The following is a 26,770-nucleotide window of genomic DNA, read 5'->3' as shown; positions in this document are numbered from 1 at the left end:
CCAAACTTTTTGGCACTAAAAAGGCTGTAAAACAGCCCAGGAAAGGGCTAGAGGGCTGCAAAAGGCAGCAAAATGTAGTTAAATCCCCTGCAAACAAATGTGGATAGGGAAATGAATAAAAATAAAAATAAAATAAATAAAATTTAACCAATATCAATTGGAGAGAGGTCCCATAGCAGAGAATCAGGCTTCATGTCAGCAGAGAATCAGTCTTCATGTCATAGCAGAGAATCAGGCTTCACGTCAGCCAAAACTGGAACAGTCCATTGTCAGATATTTAGGCCCCGGCACCCAGAAAGAGGAGAGAGGTCCCATAGCAGAGATTCAGGCTTCATGTCATAGCAGAGAATCATGCTTCACATCACCCAAAACTGGAACAGTCCATTGTCAGATATTTAGGACCTGGCACCCAGACAGAGTAGAGAGGTCCCATAGCAGAGATTCAGGCTTCATGTCATAGCAGAGAATCATGCTTCACGTCACCCAAAACTGGAACAGTCCATTGTCAGATATTTAGGCCCTGGCACCCAGACAGAGGAGAGAGGTCCCATAGCAGAGATTCAGGCTTCATGTCATAGCAGAGAATCAGGCTTCATGTCACCCAACACTGGAACAGGCCACTGTCAGATATTTTTAGGCCCCGGCACCCAGACAGAGGAGAGGTTTATTCAACTTTGGGTTGCCCCGCAATATAATGGTAAAATGAAAATAAAAATAGGATTGAATGAGGAAGTGCCCTGGAGTACAATAATATATGGTTAAGGGGAGGTAGTTAATGTCTAATATGCACAAGGGATGGACAGGTCCTGTGGGATCCATGCCTGGTTCATTTTTATGAACGTATTGGCACATTGGCTGTAGACAGGCGGCTGCATTTGTCTGTAATGACGCCCCCTGCCGTGCTGAATACACGTTCAGACAAAACGCTGGCCGCCGGGCAGGCCAGCACCTCCAAGGCATAAAAGGCTAGCTCTGGCCACGTGGACAATTTGGAGACCCATAAGTTGAATGGGGTCGAACCATCAGTCAGTACGTGGAGCGGTGTGCACACGTACTGTTCCACCATGTTAGTGAAATATTGCCTCCTGCTAACACGTTCCGTATCAGGTGGTGGTGCAGTTAGCTGTGGCGTGTTGACAAAACTTTTCCACATCTCTGCCATGCTAACCCTGCCCTCAGCGGAGCTGGCCGTGACACAGCTGCGTTGGCGACCTCTTGCTCCTCCTCTGCCTTCGCCTTGGGCTTCCACTTGTTCCCCTGTGACATTTGGGAATGCTCTCAGTAGCGCGTCTACCAATGTGCGCTTGTAGTCGCGCATCTTCCTATCACTCTCCAGTGCAGGAAGTAAGGTGGGCACATTGTCTTTGTACCGGGAATCCAGCAGGGTGGCAACCCAGTAGTCTGCACACGTTAAAATGTGGGCAACTCTGCTGTCGTTGCGCAGGCACTGCAGCATGTCATCGCTCATGTGTGCCAGGCTGCCCAGAGGTAAGGACAAGCTGTCCTCTGTGGGAGGCGTATCATCATCGTCCTGCGTTTCCCCCCAGCCACGCACCAGTGATGGGCCCGAGCTGCGTTGGGTGCCACCCCGCTGTGAACATGCTTCATCCTCATCCTCCTCCACCTCCTCCTCATCCTCGTCCTCCAGTAGTGGGCCCTGGCTGGCCACATTTGTACCTGGCCTCTGCTGTTGCAAAAAACCTCCCTCTGAATCACTTCGAAGAGACTGGCCTGAAAGTGCTAAAAATGACCCCTCTTCCTCCTCCTCCTCCTCCTGGGCCACCTCCTCTTCCATCATCGCCCTAAGTGTTTTCTCAAGGAGACATAGAAGTGGTATTGTAACGCTGATAACGGCGTCATCGCCACTGGCCATGTTGGTGGAGTACTCGAAACAGCGCAACAGGGCACACAGGTCTCGCATGGAGGCCCAGTCATTGGTGGTGAAGTGGTGCTGTTCCGCAGTGCGACTGACCTGCAGCTGAAACTCCACTATGGCCTGCTGCTTCTCGCACAGTCTGTCCAGCATGTGCAAGGTGGAGTTCCACCTGGTGGGCACATCGCATATGAGGCGGTGAGCGGGAAGGCCGAAGTTACGCTGTAGCACAGACAGGCGAGCAGCGGCAGGATGTGAACGCCGGAAGCGCGCACAGACGGCCCGCACTTTATGCAGCAGCTCTGACATGTCGGGGTAGTTGTGAATGAACTTCTGCACCACCAAATTCAGCACATGCGCCAGGCAAGGGATGTGCGTCAAACCGGCTAGTCCCAGAGCTGCAACGAGATGTCGCCCATTATCGCACACCACCAGGCCAGGCTTGAGGCTCACCGGCAGCAACTACTCGTCGGTCTGTTGTTCTATACCCCGCCACAACTCCTGTGCGGTGTGGGGCCTGTCCCCCAAACATATGAGTTTCAGAATGGCCTGCTGACGTTTACCCTGGGCTGTGCTGAAGTTGGTGGTGAAGGTGTGTGGCTGACTGGATGAGCAGGTGGAAGAAGAGGAGGAGGAAGCAGAGTAGGAGGAGGAGGCAACAGGAGGCAAAGAATGTTGCCCTGCGATCCTTGGCGGCGGAAGGACGTGCGCCAAACAGCTCTTCGCCTGGGGCCCAGCCGCCACTACATTTACCCAGTGTGCAGTTAGAGAGATATAGCGTCCCTGGCCGTGCTTACTGGTCCACGTATCTGTGGTTAGGTGGACCTTGCCACAGATAGCGTTGCGCAGTGCACACTTGATTTTATCGGATACTTGGTTGTGCAGGGAAGGCACGGCTCTCTTCCAGAAGTAGTGGCGGCTGGGAACAACATACTGTGGGACAGCAAGCGACATGAGCTGTTTGAAGCTGTCTGTGTCCACCAGCCTGAATGACAGCATTGCATAGGCCAGTAGTTTAGAAATGCTGGCATTCAGGGCCAGGGATCGAGGGTGGCTAGGTGGGAATTTACGCTTTCTCTCAAATGTTTGTGAGATGGAGAGCTGAACGCTGCCGTGTGACATGGTTGAGATGCTTGGTGACGGAGGTGGTGGTGGTGTTGGTGGTACATCCTCTGTTTGCTGGGCGGCAGGTGCCAACGTTCCTCCAGAGGCGGAGGAAGAGGCAGAGGCGGCAGCAGCAGAAGAGGTAGCAGGGGGAGCCTGAGTGAGTTCCTTGTTTTTAAGGTGTTTACTCCACTGCAGTTCATGCTTTGCATGCAGGTGCCTGGTCATGCAGGTTGTGCTAAGGTTCAGAACGTTAATGCCTCGCTTCAGGCTCTGTTGGCACAGCGTGCAAACCACTCGGGTCTTGTCGTCAGCACATTGTTTGAAGAACTGCCACACCAGGGAACTCCTTTAAGCTGCCTTTGGGGTGCTGGGTCCCAGATGGCGGTGGCCAATAGCAGACGGACTCTCTTGGCGGCGGGTGTTCTGCTTTTGCCCACTGCTCCCTCTTTTGCTACGCTGTTGGCTCAGTCTCACCACTGCCTCTTCCTCCGAATTCTGAAAATCAGTGGCACGACCTTCATTCCATGTGGGGTCTAGGACCTCATTGTCCCCTGCATCGTCTTCCACTGAGTCTTCCTCCCTGACCTCCTGTTCAGTCTGCACACTGCAGAAAGACGCAGCAGTTGGCACCTGTGTTTCGTCATCATCAGAGACGTGCTGATGTGGTATTCCCATGTCCTCATCATTAGGAAACATAAGTGGTTGTGCGTTAGTGCATTCTATCTCTTCCACCCCTGGGGAAGGGCTAGGTGGATGCCCTTGGGAAACCCTGCCAGCAGAGTCTTCAAACAGCATAAGAGACTGCTGCATAACTTGAGGCTCAGACAGTTTCCCTGATATGCATGGGGGTGATGTGACAGACTGATGGGCTTGGTTTTCATGCGCCATCTGTGCGCTTTCTGCAGAAGACTGGGTGGGAGATAATGTGAACGTGCTAGATCCACTGTCAGCCACCCAATTGACTAATGCCTGTACCTGCTCAGGCCTTACCATCCTTAGAACGGCATTGGGCCCCACCAAATATCGCTGTAAATTCTGGCTGCTACTGGGCCCTGAGGTAGTTGGTTCACTAGGACGTGTGGCTGTGGCAGAACGGCCACGTCCTCTCCCAGCACCAGAGGGTCCACTAACACCACCACGACCATGTCCGCGTCCCTTACTAGATGTTTTCCTCATTGTTACCGTTCACCACAATAAGAAAAAAATTATTTGGCCCAATGTATTGAATTCAAATTCAGGCCTTTTTTTTCCACAGGCACCTAACACTATCTGGCTATCTATTTAGGTACCGTATTACACTAATACAGGCACAGCAGTAACGACAGATTTAGCTGAATATAAATTGTAGGCCTAGTATTTAGGTGCTGGATGACAGGTATCCCTTTTACGGACAGAATTAGACTTGAAAATGCACGGTAGCGTGTGAAGTTATTGAGGATGACCCTATCCGCACCTTGAATCTAATATACCCTTTTATGGATAGATTTAAAGTTGGCCTGATACAGCAGAAACAACTGATTTAGGGAATTGCTAAGTTGGGAATTGTATTCAACCCAGAACAAAAACTGTGCTTTGGCGGACACTAAATGAATTGACCAGCCTAAGCAATAAACACAGATTTAGCTGAATATAAATTTTAGGCCTATTATTTAGGCGCTGGGTGACAGGTATACGTTTACGGACAGAATTAAACTTGGAAATGCACGGTAGCGTGTGAAGTTATTGAGGATGACACTATCCGCACCTTAAATCTAATATACCCTTTTATGGATCAATTTAAACTTGGCCTGATACAGCAGAAAAAAATTATTTAGGGAATTGCTAAGTTGGGAATTGTATTCAACCCAGAACAAAAACTGTGCTTTGGCGGACACTAAATGAATTGACCAGCCTCAGCAATAAACACAGATTTAGCTGAATATAAATTTTAGGCCTATTATTTAGGCGCTGGGTGACAGGTATACGTTTACGGACAGAATTAAACTTGAAAATGCACGGTAGCGTGTGAAGTTATTGAGGATGACACTATCCGCACCTTAAATCTACTATACCCTTTTATGGATCGATTTAAACTTGGCCTGATACAACAGAAAAAAAATATTTAGGGAATTGCCAAGTTGGGAATTGTATTCAACCCAGAACAAAAACTGTGCTTTGGCGGACACTAAATTAATTGACCAGCCTCAGCAATAAACACAGATTTAGCTGAATATAAATTTTAGGCCTATTATTTAGGCGCTGGGTGACAGGTATACATTTACGGACAGAATTAAACTTGGAAATGCACGGTAGCGTGTGAAGTTATTGAGGATGACACTATCCGCACCTTAAATCTAATATACCCTTTTATGGATCGATTTAAACTTGGCCTGATACAGCAGAAAAAAATTATTTAGGGAATTGCTAAGTTGGGAATTGTATTCAACCCAGAACAAAAACTGTGCTTTGGCGGACACTAAATGAATTGACCAGCCTCAGCAATAAACACAGATTTAGCTGAATATAAATTTTAGGCCTATTATTTAGGCGCTGGGTGACAGGTATACGTTTACGGACAGAATTAAACTTGGAAATGCACGGTAGCGTGTGAAGTTATTGAGGATGACACTATCCGCACCTTAAATCTAATATACCCTTTTATGGATCGATTTAAACTTGGCCTGATACAGCAGAAAAAAATTATTTAGGGAATTGCTAAGTTGGGAATTGTATTCAACCCAGAACAAAAACTGTTCTTTGGCGGACACTAAATGAATTGACCAGCCTCAGCAATAAACACAGATTTAGCTGAATATAAATTTTAGGCCTATTATTTAGGCGCTGGGTGACAGGTATACGTTTAGGGACAGAATTAAACTTGGAAATGCACGGTAGCGTGTGAAGTTATTGAGGATGACACTATCCGCACCTTAAATCTAATATACCCTTTTATGGATCAATTTAAACTTGGCCTGATACAGCAGAAAAAAATTATTTAGGGAATTGCTAAGTTGGGAATTGTATTCAACCCAGAACAAAAAATGTGCTTCGGCAGACAGCAGACAGTATTACAATTGGCTACCCACAGCTGAAACACCAGATTTAGGGTACTGCTATTTTGGCAATTGTATTTTACCCCTCAATAAAATTGCAAGCACAGCCAAGCCCCTGATGTAGGATATAGCAAAGAAATAACCACACTATTGATGGTTAAATGGACTTGGTGGCAGCTTGTGCTGGCGCACCACAAGACACAAAATGGCCGCCGATCACTCAAGAAAAAAGTGACATAAAAACGCTCTGGGCAGCCTAAAAACAGTGAGCAATTAAATAGCAGCTTTTCAATGATCCACAGCTGTAGATCGATCACTGAATTAAGTGTTTTTGCAGAGTTAATCACTGTCTAATCTGGCCCTAACAGCAGCTGCAACCTCTCCCTACACTGATCAGAGCAGAGTGACGTGCGGCGTTACGTGACTCCAGCTTAAATAGAGGCTGGGTCACATGCTGCACTGGCCAATCACAGCCATGCCAATAGTAGGCATGGCTGTGATGGCCTCTTGGGCCAAGTAGTATGACACTTGTTGATTGGCTGCTTTGCAGCCTTTCAAAAAGCGCCAAGAAAGCGCCGAACACCGAACCCGAACCCAGACTTTTAGAAAAATGTGCGAGTTCGGGTCCGTGTCACGGACACCCCAAAATTCGGTACGGACCCGAACTATACAGTTCGGGTTCACTCATCCTTAGTCTTAGGTCCTTTCCTCTTTTCTTTCTACATAGAACTTATTGGACACACTATAAGTAGATTTGGTTTTCAGTACCATTTCTATACTGATAACACCAAACTATATACTTCATTCTGTCACCTCACCCATGTATTTCAGAACACCAATGACTTTCTGCTGTCTCTATCAACATGTCCTCTATTTATTTGAAAATTTATCTATCAGAAACTGAACTACTTGTGTTTTCTCCATCTGCTAACCTTCCTAAACCTGATATCTTCATCTCAGTGTGTGGCACAACCATCACACCTAGGCAGCATGCCCGGTGTTGTATTTGATCTTTTCTTCACCCCTATATTCAGTCGCTTGCCTGCTTTTGCCTTGTGCAGCTTAGAAGCATCTCTATAATCTGCCCCTCTTACTTTGAAAACAAGTAAAACTCTCATGTATCCTGAATGCAGCAGCTAATTTATCTAACCGCTACTCTATGGTTCCACTCTGTGCCAGTCATTGCACTGTTTACCCATACTGTATAGGATTCAATTTAAACAGCTCATTCTTATGCACACAGCTCTCCTTAGTGCTGCACCCTCCTACATCTCTGTCTATCACCCTACCCGTGCTGTACACTCTGCAAATGATTTACGACTTCAAGACTTCTCCTGAGCTGCACCAGTTCTCTGGAATGCCCTACCCCAAGTAATTAGGTTTATTTACAACATCCACAGTTTTTGGCACTCCCAAAAACACATCTTTGTAGGGTGGTGTATCACATACCCTAATCTAACTTCTCCATTCATCCCCATCCCCCACTTCAACATCATTATTCTGAATCTGACCCATCATCAGACACTTTCCACCAGACCCCATGTAGTGAGAAGCACTACAAATATTGGCTGGTGACTGGCTCATGAAACTTTACATATACTCCCCTATTTTTGTTAAGATAGCTGGACCATTGTGCAAAACAAGCACTTTTTACCTTTTGTGTTAGGCTACTTTCACATTAGTGGCAGCGTTCTCCGGCAGGCTGTGCCGGCGGGTGAACAGCCTGCCGGATCCTGCTGTTGCTAGTGCACTCGTGCCGCCGGAGGAGGCTGCCACTAATATGAAAGTAGCCTTACCCCTATTTCCTCATAAAATATAAGTTCTTGTGAGCTGGGCCCTCATTCCTCATGTTTTAACCCCTCCCCGACCAGCGCCGTAATAGTACGGCACGCTGATCGGGCGGGTGCAGGACCCCTGCTGTATGCGCTGGCATCGGTGAAAACACAGATGCCGGCGCATTAACCCCTTCTATGCCGCGGTCAGCGCTGACTGTGACATTGAAGGGGTTTGCTGTGGTTGAGGGAGCCCATTGGGTCCCCGCGCTGCTGTGGCGGGGACCCAATGGGTGAGAAGGCAGGCCGATGCCGTGCAGAGGCTGCCCAATGCCTTGTACGGCATCGGGACCTGCCTTCTACGGGTGCCCAGGAGATCTAGCCTCAGGATGGTTCTCCTAGGCAACCTGTTACTGTATTAGGCTTATTGCACACAACAGTATATTTTCACGGTCCGCAAAACGGGGTCCCGTTTTTCCGTGATCCGTGACCGTTTTTTTGTCCGTGGGTCTTCCTTGATTTTTGGAGGATCCACGGACATGAAAAAAAAGTCGTTTTGGTGTCCGCCTGGCCGTGCGGAGCCAAACGGATCCGTCCTGAATTACAATGCAAGTCAATGGGGACGGATCCGTTTGACGTTGACACAATATGGTGCCATTTCAAACGGATCCGTCCCTATTGACTTTCAATGTAAAGTCTGGAGTCCCTTTTATACCATCGGATCAGAGTTTTCTCCAATCCGATGGTATATTTTAACTTGAAGCGTCCCCATCACCATGGGAACGCCTCTATGTTAGAATATACTGTCGGATATGAGTTAGATCGTGAAACCTCATTTCCGACAGTATATTCTAACACAGAGGCGTTCCCATGGTGATGGGGACGCTTCTAGTTAGAATATACTACAAACTGTGTACATGACTGCACCCTGCTGCCTAGCAGCATCCGATCTCTTACAGGGGGCCGTGATCAGCACAATTAACCCCTCAGGTGCCGCACCTGAAGGGGTTAATTGTACTATCATATCCCCCTGTAAGAGATCAGGGCTGCCCCCTCCCCAGTTTGAATATCATTGGTGGCCAGTGCGGCCCCCCCCCCTCCTCCCTCTATTGTAATAATTCGTTGGTGGCACAGTGTGCGCCCCCCCCCCCTTCCTCCCTCTATTGTAATAATTCGTTGGTGGCACAGTGTGCGCCCCCCCCCCTTCCTCCCTCTATTGTAATAAATCGTTGGTGGCACAGTGTGCGCCCCCCATCGGCCCCCCCTCCCTCTATAGCATTAACAACATTGGTGGCCAGTGCGTGCGGCCTCCCATCTTCCCCCTCCCCCCCCCCGATCATTGGTGGCAGCGGGTTACTAGCAATAGTACAATAGTAAAAGATTCATACTTACCTGGGAGCTGCGATGTCTGTGTCCGGCCGGGAGCTCCTCCTACTGGTAAGTGACAGTTCATTTAGCAATGCGCCGCACAGACCTGTCACTTACCAGTAGGTGGAGCTCCCGGCCGGACACGAACATCGCAGCAGCCACCAGCAGGTAAGTATGAATCTTCTACTATTGTACTATTGCTAAGTAACCATGGCAACCAGGACTGTAGTAGCGTCCTGGTTGCCATGGTTACCGATCGGAGCCCCAGCGATTAAACTGGGACTCCGATCGGAACTCCGCTGCCACCAATGATGGGGGGGGGAGGAGATGGGAGGCCGCACACTGGCCACCAATGTTGTTAATGCTATAGAGGGAGGGGGGGCCGATGGGGGGCGCACACTGTGCCACCAACGAATTATTACAATAGAGGGAGGGGGGGGCGCACACTGTGCCAGCAACGAATAATTACAATAGAGGGAGGGGGGGGCTGCACTGGCCACCAACCTATTATTACAATAGAGGGGGGGGGCCGCACTGGCCACCAATGATATTCAAACTGGGGAGGGGGGGAGGGTCTGCCCCCTGCTGCCTGGCAGCCCTGATCTCTTACAGGGGGATATGATAGTACAATTAACCCCTTCAGGTGCCGCACCTGAAGGGGTTAATTGTGCTGATCACGGCCCCCTGTAAGAGATCGGGTGCTGCCAGGCAGCAGGGGGCAGTCTTGTACACAGTTTGTAGTGTATTCTAACTAGAAGCGTCCCCATCACCATGGGGACGCCTCTGTGTTAGAATATACTGTCGGTTCTGAGTTTTCACAAAGTGAAAACTCAGCTATGAAAAAGCTTTTATGCAGACGGATCTTCGTATCCGTCTGTATAAAAAGTAACCTACGGCCACGGATCACGGACACGGATGCCAATCTTGTGTGCATGCGTGTTCTTTCACGGACCCATTGACTTGAATGGGTCCGTGAACCGTTGGCCGTGAAAAAAATAGGACAGGTATTTTTTTCACGGCCAGGAAACACGGATCTCGGATGCGGCTGCAAAACGGTGCATTTTCCGTTTTTTCCACGGACCCATTGAAAGTCAATGGGTCCGCGAAAAAAAACTGAAAACGGCACAACGGCCACGGGTGCACACAACGGTCGTGTGAAAGAGGCCTTACTCTGTGTAATATAACAGCCAATGCATTACAATGCAGATGTATTGTAATGCATTGCAGAGGTGATCAGACCCCCAATACTTAGTCAGAAATAAAGTTAAAAAAAAGTATCTTTAATAAAAAATAAAGTTTCAAGTAAAAAAAGAAAAAAACACCCCTTTTCCCTGATTTTATAATAAAAAATAAAAAAACACACATATTAGGTATCGCCGCGTCCGTAACGACCGGCTCTATAAATATGTCACATGATCCACCCCGTCCAATAAACACCATAATTATTTTTTTTTAAACTGTAAAAAAAAAGCCATTTTTGTCACCTTACATTACAAAAAGTGCAACACCAAGCTATCAAAATGGCGTATGTCCCAGAAAATGATACTAATAAAACCGTCACCTCATCCCGCAAAAAATGAGCCCCTACATAAGAAAATCGCTCAAAAAATAAAAAAGCTATGGTTCTCAGACTATGGAGACACTAAAACATCATTTTTTATATTTTTTTTAAATGCTATTATTGTCTAAAACTTAAATAAATAAGAAAAAGTATACATATTAGGTATTGCCACATCTGTAACGATCTGCTCTATAAAAATATGACATGACCTATCCCCTCAGGTAAACGCTGTAAAAATAAATAAATAAAAACTGTGCCAAAACCCAATTTTTTGGTCATCTTGCCCCATAAAGTGTAATAATGAATGATTAAAAAATCTTATACACCCAAAAATGGTACCAATAAAAACATCAACTCTTCCTGCAAAAAAACGAGCCCCTGCTCAAGACGATCGGCAGAAAAAATAAATAAAATAAGGCGTTCAGAAAATGGAGACACAAAAACATAATTAAAAAAAATGATTTATTATGTAAAACTGAAACAAACAAAAAAAGAAAGTAGACATATTTGATATCATTGTGTCCGTAACAACCAGCTCTATAAAAATAGCACATGATCTACCCTGTCAGATGAATGTTGTAAAAAAAAAAAAGGTGCCAAAACAGAAATTTTTTGTTTACCTTGCCTCACAAAAAACGTAATATAGAGCAATTAAAAATCATATGTACCCCAAAATAGCTCCCATAAAACTGTTACCTTATCCTCTGGTTTCCAAAATGGGGCCACTTTCGGGAGTTTCTGTTGTAGGGGTGCATCTAGGGTGCTTCAAATGGGACATGGTGTCTAAAAACCAGTCCAGCAAAATCTGCCTTCCAAAAACCATATGGCGTTACTTTCCTTCTGCACCCTGCCGTGTGCCCATACAGCAGTTTATGACCACATGTGTGGTGTTTCTGTAAACCGCAGAATCAGGGTAATAAATATTGTGTTTTGTTTGGCTGTTAACCCTCGATGTGTTAAATAAAAAAAATGGATTCAAATGGAAAATCTGTCAAAAATCTCCATTCTCCTTTAATTCTTGTGGAACACCTAAAGGGTTAACAAAGTTTTTAAAATCAGTTTTGAGTAGCTTGAGGGGTGTAGTTTCTACAACGGGGTCATTTATGGGGGGTTTCCACTATGTAAGCTCCACAAAGTGACTTCAGACCTGAACTGGTCCCTAAAAAGTGGGTTTGGAAATTTTCTTAAGAATTGCATCTAAAATTCTAAGCCTTCTAACGTCCTAAAAAAATAAAGTGACATTTACAAAATGATGCCAAGATAAAGTAGACATATGGGGAATGTTAAGTAATAAATATTTTATGAGGTATCACTTTTTTGTTTTAAAAGTAGAGAAATTGAAGTTTTGAAAATTGCTAATTTTTAAAAGAAAATTTTAAATTTGGGATTTTTTCATAAATAAAGGTGAAATATATTGACTCAAATTTATGATTATCATGAAGTACAATGTGTCACGAGAAAACAGTCTCAGAATGGTTTGGATAAATAAAAGTGTTCCAAAGTTATTACCACATAAAGTGACACATTTCAGATTTACAAAAAATGGCCTGGGCAGGAAGGTGAAAACTGGCCCGGGGTAGAAAGGGTTAAATGTTGACTTGTTTGTTGCTGTGTAATGTGTGATTTTGTTTGTATATGAACCCTATGATTGTAAAGCGCTGCGGAATTTGTTGGCACTAAATACACTGAACAAAAATATAAACGCAATACTTTCGGTTTTGATCCCATTTTGCATGACCTGAACTCAAAGATCTGAAATATTTTCTACATACACAAAAGACCCATTACTCTCAAATATTGTTCACAAATCTGTCTAAATCTGTGTTAGTGAGCACTTCTCCTTTGCCGAGATAATCCATCTAACCTCACAGGTGTGGCATATCAAGGTGCTGATTAGACAGCATGAATATTGCATATAATAGAATATTGCCTTAGACTGCCCACAATAAAAGTTCACTCTAAAATGTGCAGTTTGATCACACAGCACAATGCCACAGATGTTTGAGGGAGCGTGCAATTGGCATGCTGACTGCAGATATGTCTACCAGAGCTGTTGCCCGTGCAATGCATGTTCATTTCTCTACCAACTCATGCAAAATGGGATCAAAACCGAAAGTGTTTATATTTTTGGTCAGTGTAAATAAAGTGCATGACAACTCCACTTGGTGCAAAGTATAACAATACCTTAAAGGGTTTCTGTCATGAGAAATAACGTTATGTAGCTGCCTGACATTTACAATGTTCTAATGTCAGCAGTACATAACAGTGGGCTTTATAACTCCCTGCCTGCCGCCATTCTCTTAAAATAAAGACTTTTGAAATATGCTAATGAGCCTCTAGGTGCTGCTGGGTCGTTGCTTCATCACCTAGAGGCTCAGTCTACTCACCCTTTGGCACACCCGGGTCCAGTTGATTGACTTTCGAGTTCTCCTCATCGTCCTGTAAATCCCACGCCTGCGCCCTCCTGTTCAGGATTCGGCGCAGGCGCAGTGAGTGAAGGACACGCTTCTGCTGCCGTCTTCCTCATTGCGCCTGCGCCGAAGGAAGGAAGCCAGCAGCAGGAGCGCGTCCTTCACTCACTGCGCCTTCGGCTAATACTAAACTGGACGGCGCAGGTGCGGGATTTACGGGACACTGAGGAGAACGCGAAAGTCAATGAACTGGACCTGGGCGTGCCAAAGGGTGCGTAGACCGAGCCTCTAGGTGATGAAGCAAAGCCCTAATAGCACCTAGAGGCTCATTAGCATATTTTGATAGTCTTTATTTTAAGAGAACGGCGGCAGGCAGGGAGTTATAAAGCACATCACTAATGTCAGTCAGCTACATAACGTTATTGTTCTGTTTTTGAAGAGAGATTATTGCAGGGTATGAGAGAACTTTGCATAGACGTATATTAACACTTAGTGGTATAAAGATTGCTCAATATTATTTATTGGACTAGAATTTCGGCCACAGTAGAAACAGCAAGGGGCACTACCAGAGAAGAAAATACAGTATAATGTGCATTAAAACCTAACAATATTTTTATTGCATGTACGGTATATATATATTTCATATACCTTGTTGATTGCACTATAATACTTTTACGTTGCATAAGCCCTTTTATTTTTTACATGGAATGTAGTGAATTACAGTGAATTCGGCCGTGTTGATGTACTGTACACATCCTATGGACAATAAAAGGGTTTTTATCTGGGGGAAAAAAGGCAGATCAACTGGAAAATCTCTTTGTGTTTGTATACACTTCATCTGACTGCTCAGCATATAGAGTCATTTTAGTTGGCTGAGAAATAAGCCCATATACCAGTAGTGTAAGAGCTATAACGAAAGGCAAAATTGTGAAAACATTTTCATTTTGAATTTGCTCAATACCAGGACCGCTGGAGGAAGGACAAGTGATTTCAAAGAGCATTACCTCAAATTCCTGCACAGTTTCCACTGCATTATGTTCTCTGCCACCATCTGTGGAGCTCTGTGCTATACCCCCTCACTATTCCCGTAGTGTATCAGAGACTCAACCATTGATCCGAAATTCAGGTTGCAGTGACTGCTTCTCTGGTTGTGGACCTTCCCCGGATCCCAACCAGGGTGTGGTAGAACCACTCTCAACACAGACTCATTCCTGTGCATCAGAGAAGCAGCACTGGTTTCATGCACCTGTTGAATGCACTGAACTGGATTTAGAGAACTTCTCCTCAGAAGATGCCAGCCAGGCTCATCCAAGAATTGACAAGAATTCACATAAAGAAAGGGGGCTGCATATCTGTTCCTGCACCACGTCTGGCGAATCCACCACTAAGGATGAGGTAAGGTACCTATGTCAGTTTGAGGTAATATCTGTCTCTTCCTTATTGGTAATCTGAGCCATTTTGCAAACTAAGTAAAATTCCTTTAAATCTTGCAACAATGAGAACTGATAAGTACTGAATTGTTAAATGTTCCAACTTATTGGACTGTCATGGAAAAATATTGCAGTTTTTCTGCAATATGTTTTAACCAAAGTGTACGATTATCTGATGCTGGATTACCACACTTGGGAATAATCAGGCTGGTTCCCCTTACATTTACAGGTTACCTTTGGTAGGACTGCTTAATATATTCCCCAGATGTATGCATTTTTATCTAAAAAAATTGCTCCTAGAAAAGCTTTCAAGTTTATTCCATTCTTAACCCCTTAATGATCTCCCATATGACTTTTCACGCAGACATTAAAGGGGTTGTCCGAGTTATTTTTTTGTTCTTTCTATGTTCCTAACTAGGCAAATGTAACACTTTCCAATTAACTTACTTAATCTCCAGTGCCTGGTTTCTCAGATTTCACTGAGGGTCACATGACCTGTGATGTCAGCTTCTCTCCCTGCTCTAAAAAAGGTCGTTTACAAGCCTGTAAACGAGACGTCACTGTGCTGGCCATGCCCCCCCCCCCCCCCCCCCCCCTTCACTGCCGTCTACTCTCTGTTAGGATTATTAACCCCTTCAGCTGCACAGCTCTGCAGGCAGTGAGGAGACAATGCTGGGCACTGGAGCTGACATACTAGAGAGAGCATTGCACAAGAAGGTAGGGGGAAGATCCTGTGTGTATTAGCAGTGTCATTATACAGGTGGGACATGTAGTTCTACACTTACAAGTTGCTGTTGATTCTCCCAGCACTCAGGGCAGCTCTTGTATCCACTCCCTTAGCAGTGTCATTATACAGCTGGGACTTGTAGTCCTACACATACAACATGCTGCAGAGTCTCCCAGCAGGCAGACATGTCACTCAGGGCAGCTCTTGTATTCACTCCCTTAGCAGTGCAGGGGGAGGGGCAGAGATTGTTTTTATTGCATGTAAACAAAGGGCCAGAAAAGAACCAGGGAAATGAGGAAATATATTTTATTTTTTTGCATAAAACTTGCTTAGCTCAGTTATATATCAGATTTTCAGTGCTATATTATTTTCTTTCATAACTCGGACAACCCCTTTAAGGGGCCATATTCTAGGCCACTGCCTTTTTACAGCAACCTAGAATAATCTCTGCATGAATCTCATATGACTGTGCTGATTGGAACTGTTTTAATGGCCAGGATGTATATAAGTGCTGATCCTGATTAGGATTGCAGGGTCTGTAAACGGCAGCCAGGGTTCCAATGAAGGACCCCAGGTCTGCCCTGTGTATATTGCGTATTAGAAAGATTACCGGTAGGTAGATAGTTTGCCTTTCAGTTTCTACTGACAGCATAGTACACTGTACTATATACAATACAGTGTATGATGGAAGTAATCAAAAGATTGCAAGTCAGAGTCCCCCTGTGGTAAGTGGTGAGGTTTTGTTAAAAAAAACCTCACAGTTTTTTTAGAATATTGAAAAAAAAATGCTTTTCAATAGGAAAAAATTAAATCCTCTTCACATATTTGGCATCTAGTAATTTATCCTGCACAGTGAACGCAGTAAAAAATAAAATAATAATAATGCTGGAATAACTATTTTTACATATTTACCACCTCTGTAGAAAGAAAAATAAAGTTTTGGGTATTTGGATGCAGTAACGCAAAAACTTTTTTATTTATTTATTGTACAAAAGTAGTAAAACTTAGAAAAAACTATATGTATTTGGTATTGCTATAATTGTACTGATCCAACGAGTTATCATGTTATTTATGACGCAAAGTGAACGTTGCAAAGTTTGCAACTTAAAAAGTCATTGCAGTAATACTTTGTGTCCTCCCTTACTTATGAGGAGGAAACCAGCGGATCACCAAACGCACTGCTCCCTTAGCATCTATGGAAGAAAAAAGAGGTACAGTGGACCCCCAAATCTGCGGTTTTCCACGTCCCTTGGGGTTACCTAAAATACTGAGACCCAAATTTCCAGTGTAACTACTCTCTCCAACTGAAAGGGTGTAACCTTGCTAGATCTGGGGTATCATCACAGCGGCGGACAGGTAAGTATACTCACCACCAGACCCTCTCCAGCTTCTGCTCAAGGCAGACACAGCATCCTTTTCTGACTGAAAGCATAGGAATCTAGAGTCCTTTTCCAAATCATCCTTTGAAGTCATTGGGTCAGCTATTTACCCTGTCTTTGATTCCATGTAAGTCAGCAAAGCTATGGCAGAATGGGCCTCATACCTCCACACAGGTATCCTCATGGAAGAACCCAAAGAAGAACTGGCAGATAATGCCCTTCAGATTTTCCAAGCAAGCTCCTACATCTGTGAAGTGCCCCTGGATACAGATTAATTGATAGCACACTTGCACACTGTGACTTTCTTGTTGGGCTGCAGGTAACGCTTCCAAAAAAAGCAGTCACGGCCTTCCTTTTCTGGTTCCCCATCTGTTTGATAAGAAACCAGACAAGATAATTTTTGATGCCACTGGGGGTAAAAGTACCCACCTGCTGCAAAATTAGGCAGCCTGTGCTAATGGCTCTAAAGGACTAGGCCTTATTTTTGCTCCTTTCGCTGCTTTCTAAGCTTGCAAGCTTCGGACTCTAAATATCCTCTGGACCAAAGAAGGAAACTGTCCTATAAGCCATGCTTCTTATAGAGGCCTCATACCATTTTCTACCAAGTCCAGGTCTGTATGCCCTCATCTGAGCCTGCTTGTGTGGGGACTGGTTACATCTAGTGTTGATCGAGCACCAAAGTGCTTGGGTACTCCAGTCGAACACCTCTACCGAGCACTCGATCACAATGGAAGTCAGTGGGAGAACCCGAGCATTAAACCGGCACCCCCTGTTCTGAAGAGGGGAGGGTGTCTGGTTCACAGGAAAAGGTCAGAAATTGATGGAAACACCACTGAAATGGTTCGGGAACAGCATGGGGAGGATGTCTGGATGCATCTTGGACTCCCAGATCGCTGCTGGGAACGATGTTGTCTGAGTAGTACCCACTTTTACAGACTGACAATAATACGCACAAAACCGAAGATAAAATCGATTTTAGAGGAAAAATTGTTAGGAAACATTCTTTCCTGTATATTTACTTGTATATAAAGTGTAAGTGCTGCCAAAAATTACACGGAAGAGGCACTCCGATACAACCTGTATATCACATAAAGGAGGGCCTCATTTACATTGTGGTACAATTGTTCAGGTAGTGGGACTCCTACACTCATAAAGCTTATGCACTAAGTGAAAGGGCTACCAAAAATTACAAGGAACCGGCACTCCAATACACCCTTTATTACACATAAAGGATGGCATCATACACACCCTTGAAATATTATGATTGGTGGCCTGCTGCTGACCCTCTAAAACATTAGGAGAAAGGGTCTGCTGATGACCCTCTAAAACATTAGGGCCAGGGCCTGCTGCTGATCTGACCTTCTAAAACATTAGGGGTTAGGGTCTGCTGCTGAGCTGACCATCTAAAACATTAGGGGTGAGGGTCTGCTGCTGATCTGACCATCTAAAACATTAGGGGTGAGGGTCTGCTGCTGCGCTGACTATCTAAAACATTAGGGGTGAGGGTCTGCTGCTGATCTGACCATCTAAAACATTAGGGGTGAGGGTCTGCTGCTGATCTGACCATGGAAAATATTATGGGCGAGGGCCTGCTGCTGAGCTGACCATCTAAAACATTAGGGGTGATGGTCTGCTGCCAAGCTGACTCTCTAAAACATTAGGGGCTAATGCCTGCTGCTGAGATGACCATCGAAAAAATTATGGTTGAGGGTCTGCTGCTGAGCTGACTCTCTAAAACATTAGGAGTGTGTGCCTGCTGCTGAGCTGACTCTCTAAAACTTTAGGGGCGAGTGCCTGCTGCTGAGCTGACCATCGAAAAAATTATGGTTGAGGGTCTGCTGCTGAGCTGACCATCTAAAACATTAGGGGTGAGGGTCTGCTGCTGATCTGACCATCTAAAACATTAGGGGTGAGGGTCTGCTGCTGATCTGACCATGGAAAAAATTATGGTTGAGGGTCTGCTGCTGAGCTGACCATCTAAAACTTTAGGGGCGAGTGCCAGCTGCTGAGCTGACCATCGAAAAAATTATGGTTGAGGGTCTGCTGCTGAGCTGACTCTCTAAAACATTAGGGGCGAGTGCCTGCTGCTGATCTGACCATGGAAAAAAATATGGGCAAGGGCCTGCTGCTGAGCTGACCATCGAAAAAATTATGGTTGATGGCCTGCTGCTGAGCTGACCCTCTAAAATATTAGGAGCGAGGGCAGCCTAATAAGAATATTGATATGATGGAGGAGGAGGAGGACGACGAGAAAATGAAGATTGAACCATATGACCTTTTTTGTGGTGGAAGGGGTGCATGGGAATACAGTGTATTCAATACACCATAAAAGCCACATTTAAATTGCCTTTATGTTCAGCCGCTTTCCTCTGGTGGAGTAGAGAAGTCAGGGGCAATCCAGGCCTTGTTCATTTTAATAACAGTCAACCGGTCAGCATTTCCAGTTGACAGGTGGATGCGCTTATCAGTTATTACGCCCCCAGTAGCACTAAATACTTACTCTGACAAAACGCTGGCGGCAAGGCAGGGCAGCACCTCCAAGTCGTAGAGTGCCAGTTCGTGCCATGTGTCCAGCTTGGACACCCAGTAGTTGTAAGGCAGAGAGGGATCATTGATGACACATACACAGTCTGCTACGTACTCCTTCACCATCTTCCAAAATTTTTCCCTCTTTGTGACAGTAGGCCGCGCATCAGGTTGAGGGTGCTGGCGGGGTGTCATGAAACTGTCCCAGGCCTTGCAGAGTGTTGCCCTGCCTCTGTTGGAACAGCTGTGTGTTCCCCTCGTCTCCTCTCCTTGGTTCCTTGGTTGACCAAGGAAGTACATACTCTGCCGCCAGCGTTGTCAGCTGGAAATTTTGGGAGCAATTTTTCCACAAGGGCCTTCTGGTATTGTGCCATTTTGCTAGTCCTCTCCACCACAGGAATGAGAGATGAGAAGTTCTCTTTGTAGCGGGGGCCGAGAAGGGTGAACAACCAGTATTCGGTGTTGGCCAAAATGCTTACAATGTGAGGGTCACGGGAAAGGCAGCATAACATAAAGTCAGCCATGTGTGCCAGAGTCCTAACAGACAAGATTTCGCTGTCCTCATCAGGAGAATGACTCTCAATCTCCTCATCCTCTTCGGCCCATCCACGCTGAGCCGATGGAATAAACCTGCTATGGGTACTACCCTTTGTAGCGGAGACAACCGTCTCCTGCTCCTCCTCATCCAATTCGCGCTAAGACGAAATCAGGGTGGTCTGGCTATCCAATCACAGAAAATAATGCACTATAATAATGGATGCAAGCATAACATATGGACTAAGCCCTCACTCTATTGATAAAATCTGAGACACTTGGTCAATATGTTTTGATCAAAACACATCTAAGCCCACCTACCAAGCAAAAAGGTGGTCTCAGTTCAGGCGGGTCCTACTCTAAACCTGCCTATGCCGTTATGCATTTATGTTCAGGAGCGCAGACTCCGCACATATAGTTACCTCCATGTGCAACAGCAACTGGTGAGAAGAGGAGCACACACAACTATATGTACCACCTTCATCAAGGTCGCCTATTAGATAGGTGGGGCAAAAGTGCACATTAGTACTACTCCCAAAATAGGAGCGTATTCAGAAATGAAGGTGCCACTCCTTCAAGACAAGTTAAAAAAAATCACTGAAAAAATTTATAGAACATCCTGCACGATATGATAATAAATGTCGCAGGTGTACATGGCTACATATATATAATCACAGAAAATAATGGACTATAATAATAGATGCAAGCATAACATATGGACTAAGCCCTCACTCTCTTGATAAAATCTGAGACACTTGGTCAATACGTTTTGCTCCTAGTTTGACCCACCTATCTAATAGGCGACCTTGATTATGGTGGTACATATAGGTGTGTGTGCTCTTCCTCCCACAGGTTGCTATTGCACATGGAGGTAACTAGGAGCAACACACTATATGTGCGGGGTCTGCGCTCCTGAACATAAATGCATAACGGCATAGGCAGGTTTAGCGTAGGACCCGCCTGAACTGAGACCACCTTGTCGCTTGGTAGGTGGGCTTAGATGTGTTTTGATCAAAATGTATTGACCAAGTGTCTCAGATTTTATCAAGAGAGTGAGGGCTTACTCCATATGTTATGCTTGCATCTATTATTATAGTGCATTATTTTCTGTGATTATACACTGCTCAAAAAAATAAAGGGAACACTTAAACAACACAAAGTAACTCCAAGTCAATCACACTTCTGTGAAATCAAACTGTCCACTTAGGAAGCAACACTGAGTGACAATCAATTTCACATGCTGTTGTGCAAATGGGATAGACAACAGGTGGAAATTATAGGCAATTAGCAAGACACCCCCAATAAAGGAGTGGTTCTGCAGGTTTTGGTCACTTTTGAATGCTGGCGGTGCTTTCACTCTAGTGGTAGCATGAGACGGAGTCTACAACCCACACAAGTGGCTCAGGTAGTGCAGCTTATCCAAGATGGCACATCAATGCGAGCTGTGGCAAGAAGGTTTGCTGTGTCTGTCAGCGTAGTGTCCAAAGCATGGAGGCGCTACCAGGAGACAGGCCAGTACATCAGGAGACGTGGAGGAGGCCGTAGGAGGGCAACAACCCAGCAGCAGGACCGCTACCTCCGCCTTTGTGCAAGGAGGAACAGGAGGAGCATTGCCAGAGCCCTGCAAAATGACCTCCAGCAGGCCACAACTGTGCATGTGTCTGCTCAAACGGTCAGAAACAGACTCCATGAGGGTGATATGAGGGCCCGACGTCCACAGGTGGGGGTTGTGCTTACAGCCCAACACCGTGCCGGACGTTTGGCATTTGCCAGAGAACACCAAGATTGGCAAATTTGCCACTGGCGCCCTGTGCTCTTCACAGATGAAAGCAGGTTCACACTGAGCACATGTGACAGACGTGACAGAGTCTGGAGACACCGTGGAGAATGTTCTGCTGCCTGCAACATCCTCCAGCATGACCGGTTTGGCATTGGGTCAGTAATGGTGTGGGGTGGCATTTCTTTGGAGGGCCGGACAGCCCTCCATGTGCTCGCCAGAGGTAGCCTGACTGCTATTAGGTACCGAGATGAGATCCTCAGACCCCTTGTGAGACCATATGCTGGTGCGGTTGGCCCTGGGTTCCTCCTAATGCAAGACAATGCTAGACCTCATGTGGCTGGAGTGTGTCAGCAATTCCTGCAAGACGAAGGCATTGATGCTATGGACTGGCCCGCCCGTTCCCCAGACCTGAATCCAATTGAGCACATCTGGGACATCATGTCTCGCTCTATCCACCAACGTCACGTTGCACAACAGACTGTCCAGGAGTTGGAAGATGCTTTAGTCCAGGTCTGGGAGGAGATCCCTCAGGAGACCGTCCGTCACCTCATCAGGAGCATGCACAGGCGTTGTAGGGAGGTCATACAGGCACGTGGAGGCCACACACACTACTGAGCCTCATTTTGACTTGTTTTAAGGACATTACATCAAAGTTGGATCAGCCTGTAGTGTGTTTTTCCACTTTAATTTTGAGTGTGACTCCAAATCCAGACCTCCATGGGTTAAAAAATTTGATTTCCATTTTTTTAATTTTTGTGTGATTTTGTTGTCAGCACATTCAACTATGTAAAGAACAAAGTATTTCAGAAAAATATTTAATTAATTCAGATCTAGGATGTGTTATTTTTGTGTTCCCTTTATTTTTTTGAGCAGTGTATATATATATAATTGTGTCAATACATATCCTAAACATAAATAAACCATAAAAACGGAAAAAACGCATATGCGATTTCGTCGCGTTTTCGGTGCGTTTTTTCAAAAATACAAAAAATGCTAAAATCGGAGACTAGAGATTGCATATTGGAGTCTGAATTAGATATTCATCCATATACAGTGTAGAAATAGGATGTGTTTACCTCTATTCTTATAAGATATATATATATAATTGTTTCGATTCCAAAAAGTCAGTAAGAGCTGTCATTGTATCCTGCCATATGAACACAATGTCGTCTATGTAGCGCCGCCATAGTACCAGACCAAATCTAAATGACCAGAACTTGAGATTCACCTCCACTATTGATGATATTAACATACAATTTTTAGATCTCGACATCAAGGTAGAGGAGAATAGACTGGTATGTAGCACCTATCATAATCCGGTGACCAAATATAGTTATATACTGTACACGAGTTGCCACTTGCCTAGGTGGCTCATTAACGTTCCAAAGAGCCAGTTTAGAAGGCTAAAGCGCAACTGTACTCAGGACCAACAATTTGAAACAGAAGACAACAGTTCATTGATAAACAATATCCTGTTCATCTGTTGGAAAAATCACTGGGGGAAGTTAGGATAATGAAAAGGGAGGACTTTTTTGTCCCCAGGCAGAAACAAATAGCTGAGGAAACATTGAGAATGATCTTGCCATTCCATGCGCACTATAAAAGCATGGAACGAATCATTGGGAGACTTTGGCACCACCTGCTTGGGGACAAGATAGTCGGACCAATGCTTATGAGCACGCCACAGATTACCTACACTAGGGTTCCTAATCTGGGTTAAAAAGTTGCCCCTTAAGTAAAAAATAAAAATCAAAGTATACAAAATAAACTGAGTTGGCTATCATCCAATGGTTTCCATAGATGTGGGCGGTGCTCTAATTGTAGAATCACTACATTCCCCAAGAAAATCCTAAAGGCAGTTTCGACTCAAAATTTATTTACATTAGACATTAAAGACGGTTTAACATGCGATTCGACCAATGTGATATATCTGATTGAATGTCCGTGTCGAAAACAATATATAGGACGGACAAAACGAACCCTAAAAAAGAGGATATCAGAACATATCACTAACATAAAAAAGGGATATGAATTGCACTCTCTGTCCAAGCATTATAGAGATTACCATAAAAGTGATCCATCTACTCTCAAATATATGGCACTTGAAAAGGTTAGATACCCATGGAAAGGGGGGAACCATATCCTTCAAATGTCCAGAACTGAGTCAAAAAGGATATTCGAGTTTGATTCCTTACTCCCAAGAGGTCTGAATGCTGATATGGAGCTTTTCTGGTTTCTCTAAAGGGACGTTGGCCTATCATGAATGGGACATCTGTGTCAGGCTGTTTTCCAGCACCCAGATCTCCCCTTCCTGGTAGGCTCGCGCCCGTCTACATCTTATCTCTACACTTCACAATACGTATACTATATATGGATGGATGAATATCTAATTCAGACCCCAACATGCAATTCCCAGTCTCCGATTTTAGTATTTTTAATATTTTTGAAAAAAATGCACCGAAAATGCGAAGAAATCACATATGCGTTTCTTCTGTTTTTATGGTCTATTTATGTTTAGGATATATATCGACACAATTATATATACACTGCTCAAAAAAATAAAGGGAACACAAAAAAAACACATCCTAGATCTGAATTAATTAAATATTCTTCTGAAATACTTTGTTCTTTACATAGTTGAATGTGCTGACAACAAAATCACACAAAAATAAGAAAGTGGAAATCACATTTTTTAACCCATGGAGGTCTGGATTTGGAGTCACACTCAAAATTAAAGTGGAAAAACACACTACAGGCTGATCCAACTTTGATGTAATGTGCTTAAAACAAGTCAAAATGAGGCTCAGTAGTGTTCGTGGCCTCCACGTGCCTGTATAACCTCCCTATAACGCCTGTGCATGCTCCTGATGAGGTGGCGGACGGTCTCCTGAGGGATCTCCTCCCAGACCTGGACTAAAGCATCTGCCAACTCCTGGACAGTCTGTGGTGCAACGTGACGTTGGTGGATAGAGCGAGACATGATGTCCCAGATGTGCTCAATTGGATTCAGGTCTGGGGAACGGGCGGGTCAGTCCATACCATCAATGCCTTCGTCTTGCAGGAACTGCTGACACACTCCAGCCACATGAGGTCTAGCATTGTCTTGCATTAGGAGGAACCCAGGGCCAACCGCACCAGCATATGGTCTCCCAAGGGGTCTGAGGATCTCATCTCGGTACCTAATAGCAGTCAGGCGACCTCTGGCGAGCACATGGAGGGCTGTGCGGCCCTCCAAAGAAATGCCGGCCCACACCATTACTGACCCAATGCCAAACCGGTCATGCTGGAGGATGTTGCAGGCAGCAGAACGTTCTCCACGGCGTCTCCAGACTCTGTCACGTCTGTCACATGTGCTCAGTGTGAACCTGCTTTCATCTGTAAAGAGCACAGGGCGCCAGTGGCGAATTTGCCAATCTTGGTGTTCTCTGGCAAATGCCAAACGTCCTGCACGGTGTTGGGCTGTAAGCACAACCCCCACCTGTGGACGTTGGGCCCTCATATCACCCTCATGGAGTCTGTTTCTGACCGTTTGAGCAGACACATGCACATTTGTGGCCTGCTGGAGGTCATTTTGCAGGGCTCTGGCAGTGCTCCTCCTGTTCCTCCTTGCACAAAGGCAGAGGTAGCAGTCCTGCTGCTGGGTTGTTGTCCTCCTACTGCCTCCTCCACGTCTCCTGATGTATTGGCCTGTCTCCTGGTAGCGCCTCCATGCTCTGGACACAACGCTGACAGACACAGCAAACCTTCTTGCCACAGCTCGCATTGATGTGCCATCCTGGATAAGCTGCACTACCTGAGCCACTTGTGTGGGTTGTAGACTCCGTCTCATGTTACCACTAGAGTGAAAGCACCGCCAGCATTCAAAAGTGACCAAAACATCAGCCAGGAAGCATAGGAACTGAGAATTGGTCTGTGGTCACCAACTGCAGAACCACTCCTTTATTGGGGGTGTCTTGCTAATTGCCTATAATTTCCACCTGTTGTCTATCCCATTTGCACAACAGCATGTGAAATTGATTGTCACTCAGTGTTGCTTCCTAAGTGGACAGTTTGATTTCACAGAAGTGTGATTGACTTGGAGTTACATTGTGTTGTTTAAGTGTTCCCTTTATTTTTTTGAGCAGTGTATATATATATCTTATAAGAATAAAGGTAAACACATTTTATTTCTACTCTGTATATGGATGAATATCTAATTCAGACTCCAATATGCAATCTGCAGTCTCCGATTTTAGCATTTTTTGTATTTTTGAAAAAAATGCACCGAAAACGCGAAGAAATCGCATATGCGTTTTTTCCGTTTTTATGGTTTATTTATGTTTAGGATATGTATCGACACAATTATATATACACTGCTCAAAAAAATAAAGGGAACACAAAAAAAACACATCCTAGATCTGAATTAATTAAATATTCTTCTGAAATACTTTGTTCTTTACATAGTTGAATGTGCTGACAACAAAATCACACAATTATATATATATATATTTTGTAAGAATGATATAGGCACAATTTCAAACAGTATGAGTCCTATAAAAAGTGGAAGTATATGCAACCCTGTCTTATATCAATTATGTCCTGGATGTGAATTAGAGATTATTTCCTAAAATGGTCATTCAATGGGAACATTCATCCAGATATATATATCCCAGAATGAGAAAACTGGGATCCACATCCATGTTTTTGAGAATCCCTCACTGTCCCAACATGCATTGTTCCAATTAAGGATAACATATAAAAGAGGACATTTGGCCAACACTGTTTACACTACTGAAGAAGGGGTCGTTTTACTCCGAAATGCGTCTGGTAATAATAGTAAGGGACCATCAAGACAGAAGCGCTGACATTTGCATATTTCCTCAATCGGAATAATGGCAACTTTGAAGTAAAACCACCTTCGTCAAAAGAGATTTGAAATCCCCGCCTGAAGTTATAAGTCACATGACCGTGCAGTGAACCACGTGGGACGCCACACAGGTCCTGGCAGGTCACAGCGGTGAAACAACGCCATACCGCTGCAACAAACATCTAAGAGCGGGAAAACTTCACCTACAGGTCCTTGCAGATAATAACAGAGGAACACACTACAGCTCCGGTGTGCAAGTGGACCGACAACAATAAAAGATGCAGGAGTGGTAAAGTACCATGTTAATATGAGCACAGTTGTTTTTGCTCACACATTTTAATACATGATCCTGATGCCAAGCTCATTGTGATATATACCCTTATCCGACTTGACTTTTTGGGCTATATAATTCAAGACATCATTT

General features: G+C 44.8%; 1 protein-coding gene across 1 annotated transcript in view; it reads left to right on the top strand.

The window, feature by feature from the left end:
• Nucleotides 1-26,770, top strand: part of EDA2R (ectodysplasin A2 receptor) — a 235,331-nt gene that overhangs the window by 182,957 nt on the left and 25,604 nt on the right. Inside the window, exon 8 of the mRNA XM_040405782.1 lies at nucleotides 14,089-14,519. Coding sequence (XP_040261716.1) covers nucleotides 14,089-14,519 — 431 coding nt within the window. The remainder of the gene's footprint in view (nucleotides 1-14,088; nucleotides 14,520-26,770) is intronic.

Source organism: Bufo bufo, chromosome 8 (genome assembly GCF_905171765.1).
Source record: "Bufo bufo chromosome 8, aBufBuf1.1, whole genome shotgun sequence".
Taxonomy (NCBI): domain Eukaryota; kingdom Metazoa; phylum Chordata; class Amphibia; order Anura; family Bufonidae; genus Bufo; species Bufo bufo.
This window is presented reverse-complemented; position numbering and strand designations above follow the sequence as displayed.